Source organism: Drosophila ananassae, chromosome 2L (genome assembly GCF_017639315.1).
Source record: "Drosophila ananassae strain 14024-0371.13 chromosome 2L, ASM1763931v2, whole genome shotgun sequence".
NCBI classification, from domain to species: Eukaryota; Metazoa; Arthropoda; class Insecta; order Diptera; family Drosophilidae; genus Drosophila; species Drosophila ananassae.
This window is the reverse complement of record NC_057927.1, coordinates 26,824,065-26,843,235: the sequence shown is the minus strand read 5'-3', so window position 1 is coordinate 26,843,235 and position 19,171 is coordinate 26,824,065. Positions and strand designations below refer to the sequence as shown.

The window sequence follows — 19,171 nt, the reverse complement described above, 5'->3', positions numbered from 1 at the left end:
TAAAATATTGCGTTGTCATCCCACTCTCAAATTGACGCGCCGTTGCTCTATAAACCTATCGAATTTGTCACATCCCTAATCGATAAACACTCGCATGTTGTAAATAAAATTTGTCAAAAGATGAACTGCTGCATTTGCCAATTTTCTGTGCGAGTCCCAAAGAATATTCATACGGAAACGGTGGGCCAGCCGCCGGTGCCCATCAGCGAGCTGGTCCTGCAATGCACCAAGGGCACAGGCTACGTGCTCACCGAGGAGGCCTCGACCATTTGCAAGAAATGCTGCGAGAAGCTGGCCAGGTACCACAAGTCCATTCAGATCGCACGAAAGCTGCGTCAGGAGATCCTGGAGCTCATCCACAGTCCGTTCATAACGAAGCAGTCGCCGCTGAAGGATGAAGCAAAGGGGGATCGAATTCCCAAGTTCGATGGGAATATTGAAGTAGCCGAAGCCGAAGTCGAGGAGGATGAGGAGGAGGATGTGGTCACTGTGGTGGATCCGGGAAACCTTGAGCAGGTGGACGAGGAGGAGCACACCTTTATTGTCAAGGAATCGGAGAGCGCTGGTGAAGAAGTGGAACTCCACTCTGTGGATCTAGAATTAGATATAGATAACGAGATCATTATAAACGAGGAGATGGAGGAGCAGGAAGCTGAGCTGGATGAGCCTCAAGAGAAGGACATTGAACAGGAAGACTTTTTCAAGGAGGACACCATGAGCGACTTCGACGATCAGATAGACGGTACAATAGAATACATTATATCGGACGGTGACGGGGATGGTGATGACCAAGATAACGATCCTGATAGCTCGGGCGAGTACACCGTTAATATCCAGTGCCCCAGCTGTCCAGAAAAGTTCACCAGCCGGCGTGGATATAATGCTCATACAAAACGCGAACACTTTCCCGGCTATGTCTGTGATCAGTGCGGAAAGACGCTTCAGTCCTATTCCGGATTTATTGGACATCTGCAGAACCACGAGCCTGTCAAACAGTTCGCCTGCCCCGTGTGCCCGGAACGCTTTAGCCGCAAGTTCCGTCTGAAACACCACATGGCCTGGCACACCGGCGAGACGCCATATCAGTGCGATGTCTGTTCTAAACGATTCGTCCACAAGGTGGCCCTCTACAAGCACAAGATGATCCACGACAACGAGACCAAGCGATTGGAGTGCCAGGTGTGCGGCTTCAAGACCCGAACCAAGGCTCATCTCGAGCGCCATACGCGTTCCCATACAGGCGATAAACCCTTCGCCTGTCCCGTGTGTAATAAGCGCTTTTCGCAAATGTACAACATGAAGGCCCACTTGAGGGAGCACGAGAGTCCCGGCACGAATCGCCATCGACGCTTTCACTGTCCGAAATGCACACACACCTTTATCAACGAGCAGAACTACGTAAGCCACGTTCAGCGCGACGACTGCACGGCGACCTAACCGTCGCATAATTGTAATGTTTAGATTAATTATTTTCCGGAGCTTTAAAGCACCTTCGAAAATTGACAGCATCATCAGCACGATATCATGTTCACCATCAATCGCAATAAGAGAGTACATTACATTATTACGTTCTATCCATGTACTTTTTTTTATTAAATCTATATGCATTTTGCTCACAAATAAAATATGTTTGATATAATAAATTTATCCGTTATTTGCATATTTCTGCGGTTATTTCAGTTTTCTTAAAAAAATATGTATAGTATGTATGTATTAACTTATTTGAATAAATCAATCGATCGATCAATTGGACTGATCTGATCTCTCCCAGAAATGAAATGTGCCTAATGGTAGATCGGTAGATGCAATTGACGCAATTACAATACATTGTATAAATACATAAATGTTAAGTGTGTGTTTTGTGTATGCTGTGTTATAGATTATACAAAAATAAAACAGATTATCTTTTGATTTTTGTCGAGTTGAATAGAACTTTGTTAATATCATCATATCATCATAAAATGCACATTACAAAAATATTAACAAAATTTATTGCAGGCAGTCCGTAGTTAGTATAAAGTAACAAACAAATCCCAATCGAGGAAAACCCATAAATCTTCTTAATAAATTTGATTTTTTTTTTGTTTTGTGCCGTTTCTAATAATCTCTGCCCCACTCTGAAACACTTCCACGGGACTAAAATGCATATCGGACGCTCAATTTATGGCTTTCAACACAAAGGGGATACTATCTTTTGCTTGAGTTTGCTTGAGTTTCTAGTAGCTCCAAATTGTCTGCCTGGATTTACGATTTTCCTTTCGAATCGATCAGTTTGTTGTACAGAAAAATACATTGTTATCGCCGCAGAGAGTAGTATTTGATGCTGACAAAAGCCCTAACTGCTTTTGATTTTCGGATATAGCTTCTCCTGTTATTAGCTCTAATATGCATACACTTGGTGCCTATGCTTTCGCCTTCGCCTTCCCACTCCCTCTCTACATTTTGTATTAGCGCGTGCATCAGTGCACCAAGTCACTCACGATTGGCCTTAATACAAAATCTACACTAAATGCTTAAATATTAATCGGATGGCTTGACAAGACCCATCGCTTTGTCTCCGAATAGGGGCAGTATGTCGGAGTCGTTAACAATCTCTTCCTGAATCACTGGACTGTCCGGATCCTCGCAGTGCGTCTTGAAGAAGAACCTGAAAGTGCCACATTGGGTTAGGTTTTTTATTCTCGAAATGTACAAATTAGAAGATACTCACCTAAAGTGACCTCTTCTAGGCAGATAGTCCTTGAACTGACGCAGGGTTGGCTGAGTACCGGGTATTTTTATTCTGTACGGAACGGGCTCGTCGCAGAACGAGAACACCACTATCGTCTCCGGCGGCTTGGCCGGCAGAGGCGGTGGCGCCGCCATAGACTGCAGCTGCTGCTGGTGTTGGTGGGGCAAACTTATGCTTCCGCCACTGCTGCTGCTGCTGAAGGAAGCCAGAGGCTGTTGCATCGGCGTTTGGGCGTATCGACGAGAGCGCCGCGGCTCGTCTTCCAGTCTTCGTTTCGCTTCCTCCAGTTTTGAGGCCGTGCTTGAGCTGGATCGGGAGCTATAAAGGAAATAGGTCAATAATTTTTTTGGAAATCAAACTATTTAAATGTCGACCTACCTCGTATCTTTGTACTTGGTAACAGTGTCGGCCGAGAACATGCTAATCCCACTATCTGTGTTCATGGAGGGCCATTTGTTTGTCAATTTCCTCGAGCAGGAACTGTGATCAGGCATAGATTTCGAGTGCTTCATAGAGTGTCCACCTGTTAACCAATTAACCAATATGTTAAAAAACTCACTCATTAATGCTTTTTTTGGGAAACATACTCAAGCTCATAGCGCCATCGCTGACCATTCCAGAGTCGTGAGTGGCTGTGCGCCTTCGTGATGGGATGGGCGGGCAGGGCGACATTGTGCCTGGAGACCGGTGCGGTGTTTGGTCTTTCCACACCCGCGACACATGCTGGTCCAGAATGTCTTGGTCGTTGTCCTCGTCCAGAGCAAACTTCTCCCGTATTGCCTCGGCAAAGGCACGATCACTGGCGCTGGATCTTTCGTTGGTCAGTATGGCAGCTCCAGGGTTTCTCTATAAAACGGAATGTTTTTTGTAATAAATGCACTTTAAAATATTTCACCTCTTCACTCACTTCGCGGGCACGTTCCTCCAGGTCTCGCTTTCGCTTCACCTCCTCTAGCTTGGGTATCAGCAGAGCCACCAGCTCATCCTCTTTCAATGGCCTGTGCTCGTTCGAATGTAGTCGTTGTGTGCGAGGTATTACCTAAAAAGGAGCAAACATTGAATTAAATGGGAAAAGATTTTGTTGGCTCGTTGCACTACCTGAAAGGTATTGGTCTCCTTATTCGCCATTGCACTTTGGCGTATCGCCTTGCTCTCCGTGGAGCTGTGTCTGCGTTGTATGTAAGGGCGACCGTCCCTGGAAAGAGAAAATAGTTAGTCACGCCGGCTGTTTCCTCCGATTCGTGTTTCCGCTGCTGAATCAGGTACTGTCCTTGCGGGCCACAATCCCCCTTGGGCATCGCTACTCACATGGAACAACTGGAGAGCGACATGGTGTCGGAGTCGGTGCGGCCGCCGGAGCTAACGCTGGCCCTTTCCGAATCGACCCGCGAATTGGGCACATAGGAGGTGTTGGTGCTCGCAGTGTATACATAACCGTGGGCACTAATCGCATGCAGATCGTTTCGTTTTCGGTTTTGGGTTCAGGAAATAGAGTGTCCATGCAATTTAGCCCCAAGGTGAATGTGTGTGAGGGAGAATCGTCAAGATCCACAAACAAAAGTGTTTAAACAAACAAGGAAAACGCAATGTATATTCATCGAGTCAGTGGCGTATCATATGTACAGTGGTCCAAATGGATGTTGTTTGTGGCATTGTGGGGGTGGCATGTGGTTGTATGTATTATATGCGGGTGGGTTCGTATTTTGACGTGCGTGTGGTTGTGAGCGTTCATGTACAAAATATGTAAAAAAAGTAAAAGAAACAAAAGTAACAAATTAGGAGTTAATCACAGAAATCATCGATAATTTGAAAAACTTTAAATTAAAAACTTAAGACAGCAAAACAAAATGGATCATCTGATTTACAACTAAGGGTCTTGGTATCAGGGAGGAAACAATAGAACTCCTACGGCCTTTACAAATCTTAATCACAGAATCTACAACTAATGAGTATTCTAGAGTGCTATTATTTCGACCGCATTTATTCTTAAATACACTATTGTACGCTAGTCTTGGCCTTCTATTTGTTAATAACGTTCTGAGGATAAAATATTCAATGAAAGTTGTGGACATACCCGGGAGGTCGAATTTCCAGTCTTCTTTTCTGAGTTGCTATTAGTAGGTCCCGCGTTAGTCGCATCGGGTAGTCGGGCGCACGAGCCCCACCTGCAGAGCCGCCGCCTCCGTCCTGCACCTGCACCTTCTCGAAGTCGTCGCAGAGCGACAGCACCGAGTCCTCGTGCAGCGTGGGCAGCGTGGAGCTGCGGGGCAGTGTGTCGGTGGCGCTGATGGACCCGCTAGAGCTGGCCGAGGTCGAGGGACCGTACACACTGCCGCTGGCACTACACGTGCCAGCTGGCGGCCCGCTCACGCTGCTCACCGGCAGGTTAATAAAGGCACCCGGCGGCACCAGCTGCTGCTGCTGCTGCTTGACAGTAGTCGCCGCTGGAATGGCACAAGCTCCCGCTCCTGCGAGACTACTGCCACAACTTCCGCCACTCCCGCTGCTGCCGGCACTTCCCGAACCCGTTGCGCCACTGCTGTTGCATCGCTCCTGCAGCGCCGACATTTGCTGGATGTACAGGATGTACATCTCCGAGCAGAGAAATGTGGGGTAGATGTTGTCGCGAATCGTAACCTCCACATGGTGCTGCATAGGATCGAAGATGTGCGGACTAAGTGGCAAATCGGGGTTCGACTTGATCGCCTTGATCTGGGCACGCAGGTCATCGGAGATGGACAGCTGGCTCTTGCGCAGGAATCTAAGGAGAAATGATTGAACTATTGGATTTTCCGATCCCAAAAGCAAAAGCTCATCACTCACCTGTAGATGGCACCGATTATCTGCTTCACCTTCTCGGGATCCGTCTGCTGCTTGAGGCCCTCGCAGGCAAAGTAGAAGTTGAGGTGGTCGTTGTAGGCGGGCGCCTCCTCCTCGACATACTTCTTGAAGAGCTCGACCCCATCACGATCCTCCAGCAGGTGGTTTAGTGTACGGGCCCAGTTCAGGTAGGATGGCGGTGAATTTTTCGAGGTCTCTGTTACCCCTTCGGTCATCTAATGAAGGCCAGAATAATAATACAATGTAAAAATTTTAAATATAAATCGATATAGTACTACCTTTTTAACACGGCTCTCTTCTCCGGGTACTGGTGGTCGTGGCCCACTACACTCATTATCATCATGTTTCCGGAGTCCCGATGGATGGCCACTCATGCCACTCTAAATTGGCTTCCCAGGACGAGCGATTGCTGCCGAATATTTACCTATTCCTATGCTTAAGTTACCAATTACGATTAACGAACGTGTTTCCTCGGTTTCAAATCACAAACGCCCTTATTTTACAAATATGTGGGACATGGAAGATGCGCTCGTTTGCGAATTTGGAAGGCAATTAGACAAGGCCTGCAATGAAATGGTTAGACCGTAAGTATATGGCTTCAAAATTATGTTTTTAACTTAGGAAATGGTGGAACATAATCTAAGCACCAGCAATCAGATAAAATGTGTGAGAACTAGATCTTAAAGTGGATAAATTGATGAAGAAATTGAAATATTTTAACCAAAAATAAGTAATAAGTGGAGTGCTTCCTTCCTAACTTTTAACTAAAAGCTATTCATTTTCGGCCACACAAATGGCCTAGTAATTGCAGTTCCAATTTGCATTTGCAGTCCATATCAAGCAATCGCAATTGAAATTTTAATAGGAATCCTCTCAAGGATACTGACGCTGAATGACCACTTAGCGCCGCTTCGATGGCAGGCCAGCGGCAGTTCCTTTTCATCCTTATCCTTTCTTATCAACTAGAAGGGTCGGGTCGGGTCGGGTCGGGCGTACGCAAAACCCAAAACACAATGCGGAATCGAACGGCGGCCATTTTGAGGGCGCTTTTGATTGGTTGACGATATCGACCAATGCAGGAGCGAGAGTTCGGGGCGCATGGCAGGGGAAAGGACAATAATCCATTATGTACAAAATTTGAACACGAAATACGCTGGCACACACACTGGCACACTCACACTCACACACACACAGACCAACACTCGCACATCCTCTTGAACGTCCTTACGTCCTTATGGCGAGGATGGTGGTGAGGACGCCTCTGGAGCTGTCTGACGCGTTCGAGAGCGGGCACAAACTAGAAAGTAAGCTCACATCGCGCTTTTTGGTAAATCAAAAATATTCCTTCCCTTTTCTCTTTTTTTTTTCATTTGGGCGTCCCTTTTCGTTTAGCCGCAGCCCAAAATAGCGATGCCAAGTTGGCCTTGAATCTAGGAAGGATTTCCTATCCTTCTTCCTTTATAAATTTTAAGTTTTTGAGCATAGGTGTAAAATATTAATTTAAAACTCTAGTACTATCTAATACTAGCTATATAAATTAAATATAAATGTTCACAAATGTGTTGCCTACAGGATTTCCATAGGATTCTACAGGATTCTTAATAAAAAGAATTTTTTTTACTTCTAAAAATATATTTTACAGAAATACTCATACAAATTGTAAGCTTTGTTCTATAGCAAGTTTAAGTTATTATATTATTACTTTATATGAACTCAATAATTTTGATCATTAATAAATAATTTTTTTTTGTTTTTTCTAAATTCACTAGAATAGAAGAAACCTTTCCTGAATCCTTTAGGGATACTTCCTTTGAGGATAGTTTTTATAATCATAAATATTTCATTTTGTTTAAAATTTGTTGAAATAGTTCAAATTAAAAGGTTTTTTTTCCAATGATTCCACTTTTTCAGATTCTAAACTACTCTAAGAGTAACCAACTTTAAGGACATTCCTCACTAAATAAATATTTTATAAATAATGATTTCTTTTGGGACAACTTTTTATATCACAGTAAATATTTATGTTTCGGTTTCTTTAGGTGTACTTTTTTAAAATCTCAGTAATTACTTAATAACTTATTATTTAAGTAAGTAAATTTTTAAATATTGAAAATACGATTTGGCCTTTATTCCGATGACTCTTTTTGGCTTCTGAATTGCGGGCAACACTAAGTCAGACGAATGCCGACAACAGAGCAGCGACAGCTACACCAACAATAAGGCACAAAGGACATGAACAACAGGCGGGGACGACAAAAAGAAGGGGGTCGCGGAGCACCGGGCTCGAGCTGGGCCCGGCCTGAACAGCACTTCCCTGCCAGCCATGACTTACAAACTCGCACACACAGGCGTACATTCTGGCGCAATGATAAAAGGGGATGAACGCTCCGGCTATGGCTCTTGTTGGTATTTGTTGTTTTAGTTTGCGGGGCCAGGACACAAAACGAAAGCGATAGCGCCGCCGGAGAGCCAAGGAAATTCATCAAAACGCCATTTGCATAGCACTCCATTACGGCGAAAAGAACAAAGAAAGGCACAATTAAAAAGCTCGTAACGTCAAAGGAACCTAGAAGCAGCTAAAAAAGGACATGCTAGCTCGCGAGGACAAGCCTCTCCCAACACTTGACGTCCAAATCTCTCCCACGGCTGTGAAGAAATATAAAGACGCAGACAAAGGCCGGGACGAGTGCAAAGGGAAATCAGCGGCTCCCCAGTGCATCTCAGCGCCTTGGAATCCTGCGCATCTCAGGATTAATAAGTGCCAGCGAAGGCCCCTTGGTGCAACATCAAAGATCTGTCCCGAACCTAAAGGCCCAATTGCTACTAAAAGGGACTACTTTTAATGCGTATACAAAGAGTTATTAAAAAAGCAAAATTGTGACAATTATATAAGTAAATTAATAAAAAAATATATATAAAACATGGCCTTCTGCAAAGCTTAAAAACTTAAGAAATAAGAACAATGGCTCAGGATTCCTATGTCCCTACTTTACTAACAAATTAATTAAATACAATTACTTCCTTTATATTTAGTTTAGGCTCTTTTAAGTGTTGCTTCGTTTGTATTAATTAAAACAAATACAGAATATACACTTTTTAGTGTATAACTAAAATATCCTGTTCATTTTTTCAAATAGTTTCAACATTATCTGTTCAAATAGTTCCATTCATGACTTAGTTATTAGAATACAATTAAAACTACACGAATCATTGCATCCTAGGACAATCATACTCTTTAAAACTGCAAAAAAAATCTTAGAAATGTTGCTAACAATTTAACTAATTTAGCAATGCATGACTTATTTAACAAATAAGAAATAAAATAAATAATAGCCATAAGGAGCCTTTCAATAACTAAATGTTACATTTAGACAAGGCTTTAGACCATTTCCTGAATGCTTCAAAGGATAACCAAAAATGTTACAAAAATGTTGCAACTATTATATAATATTATGCAACTATCCTTTTCCGCAGGGGAAAAACTTTTGTATAACGAAATAATGTATCCTTTCATTCAGATCATGCCTATTTGTGACTATTATTGGGTATCCTAAAAAAGTATGAGAATTGCCACAATAAGACCATAAGGAAATATTTTTGAAAAAACTATATGAAAAACTATTTCCTAAATAAAAGTTGAGGGGGAATTTGTTTATTTTAAGGATAGTAACCCTTTCGCGTTTTAAAAACTACTCTTGAAGTGCCGTCGGTTCTTTACTAATCCCACAAACATGCATTTTTCACAAAACAACATAAATCCGGCTGTTAAGAGCTTTTGTTTTCAAAGTAATCCCATGAGTTCCCAGACAATAATTGATTTTCCAACCGGAGAAAGAAATTCTGAATTAAAGCTAAATGGCGGACTATTTATTTCATTGCTGCTGAAGAGCAGTTGAGCAGGATTTATGAAATAATTAAAGATATCCTTATTGATTTTGGATGTGAGCGTTGAGCGATGAGCGCTGAGGCGAATACCGAAAAACAACAATAGGACGGGAGCAGACCCTCTCGAGGGCAGATTATTATTATTTTTCTATCCCTATTGGATTGCGCACGCATCGCAGGATAATGCCCATTCTTTTCAAGTTATGAGTTCTGATGATTGACAGGTAAGTCTAGCGTAAGATGAGGGCTTTGCGTGAGCTGCCGGAGGCAACTGCAGCTACTGTTTCCCTGAACACGGTTGCCAGGTACTCGCGATGCCAGAAGGTCCTTCGTCGGAGCAGTTGCGGCATCCAAAGACGGGCTAATCCCCAGCCAGGTGACACACAGGACTCACATTCACAACAGGTTGTTCACTTGGAGAACACGCCGCCGACTTTTCAGATTACTGTCGCCACTAATTGTTGACAAAATCTCTGCCACGAGCTGCGGAACACAAACGATGCGGGGACAATGCGTTGACGAGTGGAAAGTCAAACTGAACGAAAACGCCGAGTCCTCGATCCTGCGTTGACAGCGATTTTTCACTGATTTTTCACCCTGCCTGTATGCCGTATGTATGTCCTTATGTGCGCCCATGCCGAAGCAGCAGAGTATATAAATGTTTTCGGGGTTGCCCTCCCGGCCCTTTCCCGCACCCTTAGCAATTATCCGCATCTTCACCGGATCTGTAACTGGAACTGGCAATTTCACCCACACCCGTATCAGTGTCCTCGTCCATTCACAATTGTTGCATGCGGACATCCCGCCTGGCGCTTACGTCGTTTATATACGGATATCGAACTTAATTGACGAGCTTCAAGAGCTGGGAGCCGGGCCGGAATGGGGCGGCACAGAAAGAAAAACTCACATTTTATCTCTCGAATTTTATACAGCATAGAGTACTAGATTGTACTAAACTTTAATATGAATTTATAATTCTATTGATTGGGAGTATAATTTCCAAATTTAAAGAAAACATGAAATGAAAATCAGATAAATTGAGAATCTATTCAATTGTTTTTTTAACAGCAGTTGTTGTTGTAAATCTATTAGATTTATGAAGTACTCGTTTTAAAGGTACTTACATTAAGGATAAGTTTCAAGTCGGCCCTAACACGTATAAATAACGCGCCCATTTCTGTTATGCTATAATATTCCTATAAATATAAGACTCCTACAATCGAAAAGTTATTTTCTTAAATTTAAGTGCAGATTAAAAGACAATTGGCATAACCATCTTTTAAGCCTTAATATTTAAGGTAACCTGGTCAAAGATGAAATTCTAGATCGGATAAGATATACACGTCTTTGATGATCTAAGATGATGTGATAGATGCCCTACTCATATGTACATTTCCCAATTTTCCAAAGGAGAGTATCATAAACATATTTTAGGAAGCACTGTTTCAAAAGAGTTCGCTGAAGGCTTAAGATGTATGTATGTAAGATATATGTATAAATAAAAACATTTTTAAAGAATCTAGAATCTCTCTAGAATTTTTGAAGTAACTTGATTTAACTCCTTTTGTATTGTATATAAACTGGGACGTTCTTGCCTTTTTGAAGGCAAGTTATTTCAGAATAACTAAAACACCATTATAAAATTAACTTTTGAATTTGAATATTTTTGCACCTTTTATAATATCTACAAGAAAAAAAAAACATTTGAAGAATATTTCTGTCTGTGCTGACCCACCGAGCACCGATACCAGCTGTTGAGGGACTGCCCCACAAGCCAGGAGGAGCAGGATGAGACGTAGAAGCCGCAACAGGGACGACCTCCAAACATAATGATGCTTCATGTACATTGTACAACAACTCGTACAAGAGATGTTCTTTTCAAAGTGTCCGTAAGTCTGGCGGAGCAAGCGAGACGGCATCCGGCGAATAGGAGTCATTGTGTGTGCAACCAATATGCGCAGGTCCAGACCCAGTCCTCAGTCCGCAAACTTCGGTCCATATCCTGCTCCCATACCCCCTCCTCAATCAGATGCCCATCACACTCTCATTGTACATAAACGGAGCAAAACATCGTTCGCTTTTTTTTTTAATTTTAATTCCAACATGGAGGGGAGGAGTAAGGGTTGTGCCTGAGTACTCACACTCCGGCAGAATTGCAACCCCACGGAACACTGATTTCCTCCCCTTTCGAAGAGCCACCACCAACTAAAAACAAATGTGGAAATTATTTTCGAATAAGTTTGAAAACAATACTCGGAAGGAGGGGCAACAAACAACAACCAGGACCGGCGGCAGCCTCATTTGTTTCTAATGAGGTTAAGACCGCCATTGCTGCCACCTGAAATGAACTGAACTGGCGTCTGATGCCGGTCTAGACTGGCAGCCAACTGGGGGAAACTGCCATTGCCATTGCTACTGCTACTGCCGCCAGAGCTGCTGGTTATTGCCGAAGGTCAATAGTGGCACTTTGTCTACGGAAAAGTTGCCGGCAAAGTTCAGCACGGAAACACTCACTTTTCAGGTGCAAAGCCCACTGCAATGCCATCGGAGGAGGCTCTGCGAAATCGGTATGGAACGGAAATACCTTTATCTGGCAGTATAAATGAATTCGGATTTTTATCCTCATAGATGGATCAAACTTTGGATGCACCTCTTTTATGTAAGTATTGTTCAAAAGAACCCTTTTGAATCAAAAAAGGTGTATTTTTCGGACAAAATACACCAGGCTAAATAGTTTACGTTTTTTGTGGGAATGGGAAACATTTAGTTTTAACATCTTTTTTAAAGAAAAGTTTAATAAATCGGTAGTTTTTGTTTAAAATATTTCTTGTCTGAAACAGAATCTGCCAAAAATCATATATCGAGATAGAACTAAATCAAGAATTACGTTTAACGTCTGAGTGCGAAATAAAATTATATTAAAAATACATTAGAATTTAGATTAAATGCAATGGAAAGAGAATATAATTCTTGTTTAGAAATTAGCCCGGATTTTGATTTATGAAAAGTTGATTTTAAAGTAAATTCTTTTCAAGGGTACAGCCAATTGTTGCGTTTTATGATTTAGCGGCCTATAAATTATAGGAATTTCACTGTATACTAATAATTAATTGAAGTAATAATGAGTTACAAATCGAGATTCTTAAGGAAATTCATTTTCACGGTAAAGATTAAAGGAATTTTGTCTTAGATTCTGATTTTAAGGTTTTATTCCTCTGATTTTCGATACCACTAATAAAAGCTGAAATCAAGTGCTAATAACATAAAATTAATATATAATATATAGATATATATTGTACATATTATGTACATTTGTCGCTTTTGTTTTTCATTGTTATATATTGGCAACTTATTTATTAGACTGAAAGTGTCCTTTTCTACTGAATTAAAACACATACCCCGCAATGATTTCTTTACTATGTATTTACTTTACTTTACTTTCTAGGAAATCGAACTTGTCCCCAGGTTTCGTTCAAAACCATATTCATAAATATTAAAAATGTTATTCAGTAGCGTAGATCAGGGGATCAGGGGGATCAATCCCCCCCTTGGGTCTGAGAATTATAATCTGATATAATCTCAAAATTGAAAAAGAAACACATTTTTACGCGATGACTGTGCAGTACAGCATTATTATTATTATTATTATCGCAGATTGCGGATTATTATCGCAGTGTAAAATAAAACTTACAAAAAAACAGGATATTATTCTGAGTCATATCCCCCCCATATCAAAAAGCTATCTACGCCACTGATGTTATTGTATTTTTAGTAATTATAACACTTCACTTCAAAAAATATGAAAATTTCCTAAAAAATATTAAAAATTAGGTAATTTGTGAATTTTAATTGAATGAAAAATCTCCCAACTGGGAGACAATAAGAGTAATTACATTTTCAGTCTTTTAATTTGATAGTTTTTTGTTTAATAAATTTAAAATAAAGAAAATTTGAATATTTATTACATTCAAAGAGAGAATACTCACATATGTAATTTTCATAAAAACTCAACGAGAAAATCAATGAAAGTTAATATTCCAGTAGTTTCTGAAAAAGGTAAAAGGCAAGTAAAATTAGCAATTGGTTTTACTCATATGATAGATAAAAAAATTAATCATTAATTAATTATTCATGTAAATTATAAATAAATTATACACTTGTATATTTTACATAGTATACATAAATGAACACAATATTTTAGAGCAAATTCAAGATGAAAAATTTTCATATACGGTTGCAGAAAATCCAATCTAAATAAATATAATAGAAATTCCAAAAAATTTGCGAAAATAATTTGATTTCAAATGGTATGTGTACTTTTAAGAGGATTCAATCAGTTCCTCAGCCACAAAACCATTTTCAATAACCCCTTACATTTCGAGTCGGGGGAGACAAATATTTTTCGCACGAGTGCATCCAGTTTACGCCAAATAAATACAAAGAATGCGATTATGGTGAGATGAAAGGATACACTAACCGAAATAACTCAATTGAGAAATGGCCAAGGCTTGGTGGTACATATAACCAAATCGTTCTGAACCCTTTCAGATTGGGTTGGAGTCCAATGTTTAGAATCTTTTAGCTCATCGGTCCTCTTATTGACGTGTAACTCACTTTAATTCCTAATATTTAAACTTATATTACAGGTGATGTAGTACATGCAGTATCTGAAATAAGAATCAAGACGGGGGAACATTAGTATCTTTGTAAAATATTACAAGTAATAGTTACAACAAGGTAGTCAATTAGATTATAAGCAATTAGTCACAGTATTTTTTTCAAAAATTAATATTCACTTTACTAATCTTTTTCTAAGTATTATAAACAGTAATAATAAGTGATATGATACCTATACCTATTAATCCCATTCATAAATATTATGAAAATCATTTTTAATGAACTTTAAAAACAAAATTATTCTACAGACTTCTCATAGTTATTAGTTAATCCCTAGTCCACATAATGTATAGGTTATAGGATTGTATATTCCATATAATCAAGAAACTAACTATTCGTATGCTGTTTCTCTAAATGATTTACAAAAACAATAATTTTTTAGGGATTCTAAACGAGAACATTCTGCGACAGAGCTCGTAGAGGTTACTGATTATAGTCCTGTGGTATGTAGTCCTATAGTGCTATATTTGTGACATGTCAAATCAGCGGATTCCGATTTATCAATAAGAATAAGGCAGACGGCAAACTGTATGAAGAAAAGAGCTGATTATACATTTGACATAAAAAAGTCAATTTCAATACTCACCCTTAGATTCGTGTATCCTTTGCTCCGATCAACTTAACCTGAATGATAGACAGGTCCTGGCGAAATCCTGGCGGCCTGAACACTGGTCATAAACGGCGGTGACGAGGTGGGTTTGGACGGGAGTAATTTGATTGTAGCTTTAACGGCTGGACGCTTCGATTCTGACTCTGATTCTAGTTCTGATTCCGACAACGAACGTGACGAGGATGCTTTCATTTTGATTTGTATGCTCAACGAGGGATTCGTAACTAACAATTAATGGCAAATTGCACAAATTGTGGAAGGACGACGAGACGATACGAGACGAGAGAGTTCAATCAACAAACAAACGCAAACGTAAACGTAAACGTAAACAACAAAATGCGGTTAACAAGGCGCAGGCACAGCGATTGGGGAGGCGGATATTGGGCACCGAATTAAATGCTAAACAACGCCGAAGTCGGGCAGCACCGGTTCCTAATCCCAATCCTTTGGTCGGATACGGGCCAGGAGGTTACTCCAGCATAACTCCGGCGATTCGGACGATAGGCGTTCTATACAGGCGTTTGGTAGGAGTCATCCTCGTCTTTTGGCAACTCTGGTCTCTGCATTCCCTTCCCTGGCCAGAAATGCACGCAAGCCCAGCCTCCTACAGCATCTTAGCCCAGCTTCGACGTCGCAAACTGGTTAATTTGACTCCAATCAACACTTTATCCACTTTCGGGCATTTAAACACAAATTCTTTTCCGTCTGCTGCTTCTTTTATTTTGTGTATTTTATGCCTCCGCCGTGACCCTCTGCCGTTTGATTTTAATGGACGTAACGTTGCGATTTCGTTGTGCTAATCGATGGGGGCGACTTCCTCGAACGCGGACACTTTCAGTGCACCCCGGCACTGCTAATTTTGTGATAAATAATACGTTTATTTAATGGCAAAACAAAATGTACATAGTTCACAAATGTTCACGGCGAGACGAACGATTACACGCTAGAGTTGCAAGCTAGATTATCGGATGCCCGAAATCTGGTAACACTGCCGTTGAGACGACACTAAAAGACTAGCGTGTGGGTTTATCAATTAAATTATTTATTTTATATATTTGAACAGGACAAACTAGTAAGACCAATTAAATAAAACATCTCACTTAAATACAATTTTTTTATATACAAATTTATTTATATAAACGTTGGTTAAAAAATTTCCCTGGTTGTAAAAAAGGCTAAATTCAAATTGAATGGTTGGGGAAATTTAACAAAATAGTAATGGGTTACATTGACTTAAAATGAAAATAAAGACTTATTAAACCATTTAAGAAATACATTTTTTTTTTTGTTTTAGAAATAAATATTTTATAATTATTGGTTGTAAAATAGGCTACAGTGGTGAAAAGCAAGAAATCCACCAAATTTCCTTCGAGGCTATGGCTACGATTTATACATCAACTGGTCACACTTCATTATTCCCGCCTCTTCTAGCATCGTCCCCGCAAATCGCAATTTATTACTGCTGGTGAAATTATTAATATTTGCAAAAATAATATTCAAAATGGGCTACTCATCTTTGTCTACGGGAGTGATTGCTGTGAGTATCTGAATCTTGGTGTCAAAGATGGCCACAATTACGTTGTCCATTCCGTACAGCGCATCATGCACGGCGAGGATGTGTCGAAGCCGGTGCTCCAGATCTTGGCTATCAAGAAGATTAACAGCAATGCCGACTCCGAGCGCTATCGCATTCTGATCTCCGATGGCAAGTACTTCAATAGTTATGCCATGTTGGCCAGCCAGCTGAACGAGATGCAGCACAAGGGCCAGCTTGAAGAGTTCACAATTGTGCAGCTGGACAAGTATGTGACTTCCATGGTTGGCAAGGACGGAGCCGGCAAGTAAGTGGTGCAAACTCTCTACCCCAGTGTCTACCAGAACTAAATAACTGTTTTTCAGACGCGTCCTTATAATTTCCGAGCTCACTGTACTAAACCCTGGAGCCGATGTAAAAGCCAAAATCGGTGAGCCTGTTACTTATGAGAACGCTTCCAAGCAAGACCTGGCTGCCAAGCCGGCGCCTCCTCCAGTAGCTGCTGCCAAAAAGGAACCCGCACACAACAATAACAACAACAATAACATAACCATGAATTCCTCAATGAACGCAGGAATGACTCATCCCATTTCTAGTCTCAGTCCTTACCAGAACAAATGGGTGATCAAGGCTCGTGTGACTTCCAAGACGGCAATCCGCACTTGGAGCAATGCCCGAGGCGAGGGCAAGCTCTTTAGCATGGACCTAATGGACGAATCGGGCGAAATTCGAGCCACAGCCTTCAAAGAGCAGTGCGATAAGTTTTACGACTTGATCCAAGTGGACAGCGTCTACTTTTTTTCCAAATGCCAACTCAAACCGGCGAACAAACAATATTCACAGCTGGACAATGCCTACGAAATGACTTTCACGGGCGAAACCATCGTCCAGCTGTGCGAAGATGCAGACGATGGTGCCATTCCGGACATCAAGTATAACCTGGTGCCCATTTCCGAGGTCTCTGGTATGGAGAACAAGGCGGCGGTGGATACAATTGGAATCTGCAAGGAGGTCGGCGAACTGCAGTCCTTCGTTTCGCGCACCACCAACAAGGAGTTCAAGAAGCGAGACCTTACCCTGGTGGACATGAGCAACTCGGCCATAAATTTGACTCTTTGGGGCGATGATGCCGTCAACTTTGACGGTCATGTTCAGCCCGTGATTCTGGTCAAGGGAACACGCATCAACGAGTTCAATGGAGGCAAAAGCCTGAGTCTTGGAGGCGGTTCCATTATGAAGATAAACCCAGACATCCCGGAGGCCCATAAGCTGCGCGGTTGGTTCGACAACGGTGGTGGCGATAACATTGCCAACATGGTGTCCGCTCGGACGGGCGGTGGAAACTTCTCCACCGATTGGATGACATTCAAGGATGCACGAGAACGCAACCTCGGCAGTGGGGATAAACCAGACTACTTCCAATGCAAGGCTGTGGTTCACATTGTTAAGCAGGAGAACGCATTCTATCGCGCCTGCCCGCAGACCGACTGCAACAAGAAGGTGGTCGATGAGGGCAACGACCAGTACCGCTGCGAGCGCTGCAACGCCCTTTATCCCAACTTCAAGTACCGCCTGCTGGTTAATGTAAGTATTATTACTCAGCGGATTTAACTCCATGTATTCATACAATTTTTACGCTTAGATGAGCATTGGCGACTGGACCTCTAATCGCTGGGTGACCTGCTTCAATGAGATCGGCGAGCAACTGCTTGGTCACACATCGCAGGAAGTGGGCGAGGCTCTGGAGAATGACGCCGCCAAGGCGGAGCAAATATTCTCTTCCCTAAACTTTACTTCCCACATCTTCAAGTTGCGCTGCAAGAACGAGTCCTATGGCGACACGACCCGCAACAAACTAACCGTGCAGTCCGCTGCCCCCATCAACCACAAGGAGTATAACAAGTATCTGCTCAAGGAGCTAAAGGAGCTGACCGGAATCGGCTCTTCCAACTAATTCCCGTGTGCAGCGCACATACACATACCTATATTCTATGAATTACGTGAATGATAAGTTACGCATTAAATTATATTATGTTATATTTTTCCATTTGTAATTGTAAATCTAATAATCGCCCGCGCAGAATACAAAATGCAAAATCATAAAAAATACTTTAATTTTTATTTAATTAAAAAAGATAAGGCCTGGAGATCAAGAAGGGCTTCTAGCTTGAAACCACAATTCTTCAATAAAAAAGATCTTTTAATTGATTTTGTTATACCTAAATGAGAAGTAATAAGTCAGTTTAGGTTCCACAGAAATTAAACTGTAAGAACAACTGGAAATGGCAAAAAAAGTGCATTGCATTTCCCATCAATAAAAATTTACCTTTGTATACAATAAAGGGTTTTTTTTCATAATCTTATCCACTATATAATCTAATTCCTTTACAGGTTGATAACTCCGAATTATTAAAAAACGTATTACTAGTTCTTAAAACGAATTTATCTATTTTTAATAGGAAATATCTTTACATTTCATTTTGAAAAACAAACTAAAAAGTAAACAACTCATAAAGATAGATTCGGGACACATTTACTTTTGTAAGCCAGATCAAAAGCTTTTGAATCACACGCTAATACTTACTAATACTCTCTTAGTTTCCTGTTTCTGTGTAAACAAGAAAGGAAAGCTATCTTCTGGCGGAGCCAAAGTTTATATACCCTTGCATTAAGTTAGCAGCTTAAATTATTATATATATATATCGGATCGTATATAGTTGGCCAATCCTTATATGAATTTCACTATCAAAACAATTTTCTAATAAAAATGTTGGAAACAGCCCCAAGCAACTTAAAAAATAGCAAAAATAGCTCAGTTATTTGGCAGCTATAGGGTATAGTCTTCCGATCCTTATGAAATTTGGCAGATCGGATTACAAAATGGAATTTGTAC

General features: G+C 41.0%; 3 protein-coding genes and 1 long non-coding RNA gene across 5 annotated transcripts; 3 read left to right on the top strand and 1 right to left on the bottom strand.

Moving 5' to 3' along the window:
• Positions 1 to 37: 37 nt before the first annotated feature.
• LOC6505886 (zinc finger protein 771) lies at positions 38 to 2,436 on the top strand. Its single transcript, XM_001964515.4, has one exon. It carries the CDS (start codon positions 121 to 123, stop codon positions 1,435 to 1,437), a length of 1,317 nt encoding a protein of 438 aa, XP_001964551.1. The 5' UTR covers positions 38 to 120; the 3' UTR covers positions 1,438 to 2,436.
• On the bottom strand, positions 1,906 to 14,124 carry LOC6505639 (axin). 2 transcript variants are annotated; one of them, XM_032449616.2, is made up of 12 exons: positions 13,935 to 14,124; positions 13,444 to 13,504; positions 5,851 to 6,135; positions 5,555 to 5,787; positions 4,806 to 5,492; positions 4,040 to 4,174; positions 3,830 to 3,926; positions 3,639 to 3,770; positions 3,319 to 3,577; positions 3,110 to 3,254; positions 2,711 to 3,049; positions 1,906 to 2,647 (listed from the first exon to the last, which is right to left on the bottom strand). In XM_032449616.2, the coding sequence occupies exons 3-12, from the start codon at positions 5,944 to 5,946 to the stop codon at positions 2,521 to 2,523; spliced, it is 2,250 nt and encodes a 749-aa protein (XP_032305507.1). In that variant the 5' UTR covers positions 5,947 to 6,135; positions 13,444 to 13,504; positions 13,935 to 14,124; the 3' UTR covers positions 1,906 to 2,520. The 2 variants fall into 2 exon arrangements, with proteins under 2 accessions (XP_032305507.1, XP_032305508.1); XM_032449617.2 differs by lacking the exon at positions 4,040 to 4,174.
• LOC123256989 lies at positions 11,700 to 13,063 on the top strand. The gene is made up of 3 exons (XR_006506874.1): positions 11,700 to 12,024; positions 12,086 to 12,116; positions 12,903 to 13,063. It is a non-coding gene; the product is annotated as an uncharacterized LOC123256989 (long non-coding RNA).
• Positions 14,125 to 16,121: 1,997 nt separating the features above from the next.
• Positions 16,122 to 18,387, top strand: LOC6505887 (replication protein A 70 kDa DNA-binding subunit). Its single transcript, XM_001964517.4, has 4 exons — positions 16,122 to 16,281; positions 16,341 to 16,585; positions 16,644 to 17,862; positions 17,921 to 18,387. Exons 1-4 carry the CDS (start codon positions 16,246 to 16,248, stop codon positions 18,230 to 18,232), a joined length of 1,812 nt encoding a protein of 603 aa, XP_001964553.1. The 5' UTR covers positions 16,122 to 16,245; the 3' UTR covers positions 18,233 to 18,387.
• The last annotated feature ends 784 nt before the right edge of the window (positions 18,388 to 19,171 follow it).